We start from the raw sequence: 4726 nt of genomic DNA on the forward strand, positions 1-4726 counted from the left end.
TGACGGCTGTGACGTGCATTGCCGGTTTTTAGTTGTATTAAAAAAGGTCACACACAAACAACGAAATGTACGTTGATTCGCGTCAGCATCTGTCTTGGTTCATCGCTAGTGATTATAAGTAAGCCAGCTAGACGTCGATACTACTTATTTGCCGCCATGTCATCGCCCCCTTCTGCCATTGCTTCAATTGGGGAAAATACATGCTTAATATGAACAGGAATTTATTTATCACTTATGTACCTACCTGTAAACGTCATCCACAAATACTGCACGAATACTTATTTCATCGCAGTCTCTCATATGACTCGCTTCATGATGTTAAGTGTACTAGTTTTAATTTTGGCCTACAATATTTATAGTACAAATGCGTTTGACAACCTTTGTGATGCTTGTATACCGAAATGTTGTCCGGAAAATCAAATAGTTTACAAGAAAAATAAGTGTGTTGCTCGAGAAAAGGCGATGGTTTCAGATATATCAAGTTTTCCAGTTTTTACTGACACTATTCATGCAACGGGGAAAAAATTGAAAGATTATTTCAAACTTGCGCCCAGGAAGTTTTCAGATGAAAATTTTAGACGCGAAGTGTATAACGTGAACGGTGTTGGTTTTAATGTCTACTTAACTGAGGTAAGATTCTGTTTTATTCGCGGCTGCTTCTCCTCGAAGCCAGGGTACGCGTAATAAATAAATAAAATTTTCGAGTTTGAAGATTTCACGTCACATGCCAGTGAATATTTTATTTCAATTCCAAAGTCGTAGAACCTGCTACGCGACAATCGATTGCTGCGTGAAGCATATGGTATGACTTTGTAGCGTGCTACGAGAGGAGCGCTTTTCTTCATTAACAGATTCCTTTTTAACCCCCAAAGAAAACAAATGGTGAAATAAAATTAATATGAGCATGCAGTGCTATTAATTCTTAGATTTATTGAAATGTTGTATGGTATATATTAACAGGTATCTAGTCCTGTCGTGGTCTAGTGTATTTGTCTAACTAGTCTTAATGAGATGTCATAAAGCTTCTGACCCGAAAGATTCATGTTTAATACTAATTAAAATCATTACTCATATTTCTATGTTAATTGAATTGTGGTCAGCAGACAATGATAAATCTGTGGTTTACAACACGCACATATAAGCACTAGCGTCTCGCCCCGCCTTCGCTCGGGTAAAACCACAATAAATAGTAGCCAATGTCACTCCTGAAGGTTTCGCCTATCTATGTGTCAAATTCCATGAAAATGGGCCTAGTAATTTTGAAGTTTATTAATTACAAACCAAAATACAAATCATTCCTCTTTATAATATTAGTATGGATAAAAATTTAAATATAGATATAAATATGACATAATGATTCAACATAACATTATTACGCATACCTATTTAAAGCATAACTAACGTAAGTTAACAAAAAAGTATTTTTTTAATGATGACAATTATTTCAGAACCGATCCGTGTTTTTGGAGAAGCCGAATGCTTTCGATAGGTGGATGCAAGTGAAGCCGGCTAACTATTGTCTGGACTTCATATATCCCGGGAAAGATGTCCAGGTTTGGGCTCAACTCGAGACAGATGAGATGGAAGACACCGTTTACATAACTGTTGGTTAGAATTGTAGTAGTAACATATATACTCAAAAAACTTTATAATATTAGTGGGACACTCAGCAGTGGACCCCGGAGGACTGCAGATAATTATAATCATGTAGACACATCGGTTTATTACAGGAATGATAATATCGTGCGTGTTCCTGGTCCTGGTGCTGGTGGTGTACTCCCTGCTGCGGGAGTTGCGCAACCTGTGCGGGAAGGTGCTCATGGCGTACGTGTTCTGTCTCCTCATGAGCTTCCTGTCGCTCGCCGTCATACTGGCGAACGATTTAGATCTCAAATCGTGTATAGCATTCGGTATATATCCACTCTCCCTCTCTCCCTCTCTTTCTCTCATCTCTGCATGTTCCGGATTACGTTCGGCGTTAAACTTTTGAAGATTCAGCTGTGATTTCACAACCCGCCGTCTGAGGCAGCCAGTTGCAAAATAAAGCCTGATCTGAAGTCTCTTAGTCGCCTCGTACGACATCCATAGGATATGGAAGTGGTCTAGGGTGGACACACACACCATATTCCACATTCAGTATCACATCATAGCCAAAAAACACAAGTGTTGAATTTCAAGTTTTTTCTTGGGCAAAAATATCCCTCGATCTCGATAACAGCAATCAAACGAAAAACCTGTTTTTCAAAACCGCACATTATCATCACTTTTGCCTGACAGACAGATAGTTTATTCGACTGTTACAAACACACAAACAGAAAAACAGCAGATCCTGAATGTTTTCATATTCAGGATCTGTTATTTTTCTGTTCAAATCTTAAATGTATATTTTTTACATTCACAAATGCGTTATGAAATTTAACTTTTGCCAATTCTTTATCGATTATAAATTACAATCGATAAAGAATTGGCAAAATTTCCAGACATCATGAGTTTTTTCCAGCGTTTATAGGGTATTTCTTTTTTATCACGACTTTTTGTTGGATGAACATAATGTCGTACGATATCTGGTGGACGTTCAGGTAAAACACTAATAATTTTGTTGTCATATTGGTAGTAATTTTAGATAAATGTTGGTATTTCTCTCGAGTTCATTATTGGTTCTGAACCATAAGTATAAAAAATGCGAATTTGATATACTAAAAAATAAATCATCAAATAAATAAATCATTTTTTTTCAGAGGTTATGACAAAGTTCGTCCTATACATCGTCGCGGAGAGAACTATAAATTCTGTATGTATTGCATGTATGGTTTCGGAGTACCGTTGGGCATGACTATTCTCATGGGAGTAATCAACAGTCTCGACCTCAGGCACATACCTTGGTTCGTTACTCCCAACATACCTGAATCTGGGTGTTTCCTTTCAGGTGAGTGGTCAAAACAATATTATAACCTGCTGAGGTTCCAGAACTTCGGTTTAGTGTTCCGTCACTGTTACTGACTTTGTTGAGTTGAAAAACGTTGTATGACTTTGCGTTGTGCTTTGATCACATACATACTCGGCTTTAATCCGCTCCGCTACACGTCGAGCGAAAATCCCGCCTTGTAACAACAAATATTTGTACGATTACATCATAATTCATCATTCTAATCATTTTTAAATGGATTTGTTATACATGTCACACATGCTTTATAACTTATTTTTGAAAATAATAATGAGATGAACAAATTCTAATCATACATGATTAATTCAACAGGAGGCCAAAAACTAGTCTATCTGTACGTGCCGCTTCTGATAATGAATCTGTTCAACTGGATATTCTTCGTGATGACTGCCCTCAACATCTGGCGACTGAATCGTGACAGTGCGATTCTGAACTCTTCTGCGGCTGCCACCACTGCTGCTTACCTCTCGCAGCGTCAGAGGTATGCAATACCTATGTAATTATGTAATGGAAATGCTTGTGTTAACTGCAATGGTTTGACCCACTGACTTGCCTTGACTGGACATATCAGCCTCTATATTATTATGATATTATGTTTTGTTAATAGCTAAGTATTGTAGGAAGTTGTATTAACTGAACACTGGTTAATACAAGCTCCATAATCATGCTAATATATTATTCAGACTGATGGTGTACCTAAAGCTGTCAATCCTGATGGGCCTAAACTGGGTGCTGGAAGTGGTGAGCTCGTTCAAGCCGCAGCTCCGCGTGTGGTACATCACCGACACCTACAATATGCTCATCGGCCTCTCCATCTTCCTCATCTTCGTCTGCAAGAAGAAGATCTTCAGGAGACTTATTGAGGAGTTAGTGTTTATTTATATTAAAGCTAGCTAGTTTCATCTGTAAACTGGCATATATACCACTGGTTCTGACGGAATTAGCATACCGATAAAGTGCTGGATTGATTATCATCAAAGACAAATTAACAATCAAGGAAGGTGCGAAGTGGAGTAGGAAAGCGGACTCTGGTACTGGAAAGTAATATTATTAATAATCAATTTATTCATGAAAATTAATAGGTATGAAATTTCTAATAGTGGTATATAATGTTAGTCACAACCAATTGCAACACGACATTTTTGATCAATACTGTGACTCCCATACAATAATTACTTTAATGTTTTTTTTTGTGTAATGAGTCTAGTCAAGACTTCCCGTCTATTTTATAGGTTGCAGAGATGTCGCGATTGCAGCCGCCGTCACTTCATCAACCATTCGTCTTGTTCGGTGTTCAGCCCTGATGCCACGCGAATTTCTTTCAATCCAAATGGTGTGGCGTAGCTTGTATCATAAGGAATAATTGCTATTACATTTTGCAAGATGTAATGTGTAAATAAGTAAGCGCCATAAGCTAAACAAAAAATCTGGTTAAGCGACGTAGTGCGTATGCGCAATGTTCCGAAGAATGTACAGTAAAATACAATAACACGCAAGAATAGTATTTACTTCCAGATTTAAATGACTAACAACTATAACTAGGTACGTACCTAAGCTACCATAATATTAAATTACTTTCAATTCCGAATAATTTACATCGATTTTGTAAGATTATTGTTTAAATACGTTAACGTGTGAAGAAGCTTGAATATAACAGCGATTGTTTTTTTTATATCAAACACATCGCTCCAGTTGTAGGATCGACCAAAGGATGTTGTTAAAAATAGATTGATGACCAAATAAAATTGCTCACTGTCATTATTATCAAAGAATAAAAAAACA

The 4726-nt window shown here is 37.2% G+C and overlaps 1 protein-coding gene across 4 annotated transcripts; it reads left to right on the forward strand.

The window, feature by feature from the left end:
- Positions 1-282: 282 nt before the first annotated feature.
- On the forward strand, positions 283-4709 carry LOC128674743 (G-protein coupled receptor Mth2-like). Of its 4 annotated transcripts, none has more exons than XM_053753607.1 (8): positions 283-630; positions 1449-1608; positions 1731-1910; positions 2501-2579; positions 2739-2926; positions 3257-3425; positions 3628-3810; positions 4177-4709. In XM_053753607.1, the coding sequence occupies exons 1-8, from the start codon at positions 301-303 to the stop codon at positions 4286-4288; spliced, it is 1401 nt and encodes a 466-aa protein (XP_053609582.1). In that variant the 5' UTR covers positions 283-300; the 3' UTR covers positions 4289-4709. The 4 variants fall into 4 exon arrangements, with proteins under 4 accessions (XP_053609582.1, XP_064292382.1, XP_053609583.1 ...); XM_064436312.1 differs by having other exon boundaries at positions 1449-1604; positions 1712-1910; XM_053753608.1 differs by lacking the exon at positions 2501-2579 and having other exon boundaries at positions 1731-1824.
- Positions 4710-4726: the final 17 nt, after the last annotated feature.

Source organism: Plodia interpunctella, chromosome 13 (assembly GCF_027563975.2).
Source record: "Plodia interpunctella isolate USDA-ARS_2022_Savannah chromosome 13, ilPloInte3.2, whole genome shotgun sequence".
Lineage (NCBI taxonomy): Eukaryota > Metazoa > Arthropoda > Insecta > Lepidoptera > Pyralidae > Plodia > Plodia interpunctella.

What these genes read in the sequence shown, in the direction of transcription:
- LOC128674743 (XM_064436312.1), top strand. Translation starts at nt 301, where the DNA reads ATGACTCGCTTCATGATGTTAAGTGTACTAGTTTTAATTTTGGCCTAC. An exon ending in TTAATGTCTACTTAACTGAG is followed by an intron (nt 631 to 1,448) that starts GTAAGATTCTGT and finishes CAATTATTTCAG; the next exon opens with AACCGATCCGTGTTTTTGGA. An exon ending in AAGACACCGTTTACATAACT is followed by an intron (nt 1,605 to 1,711) that starts GTTGGTTAGAAT and finishes ATAATCATGTAG; the next exon opens with ACACATCGGTTTATTACAGG.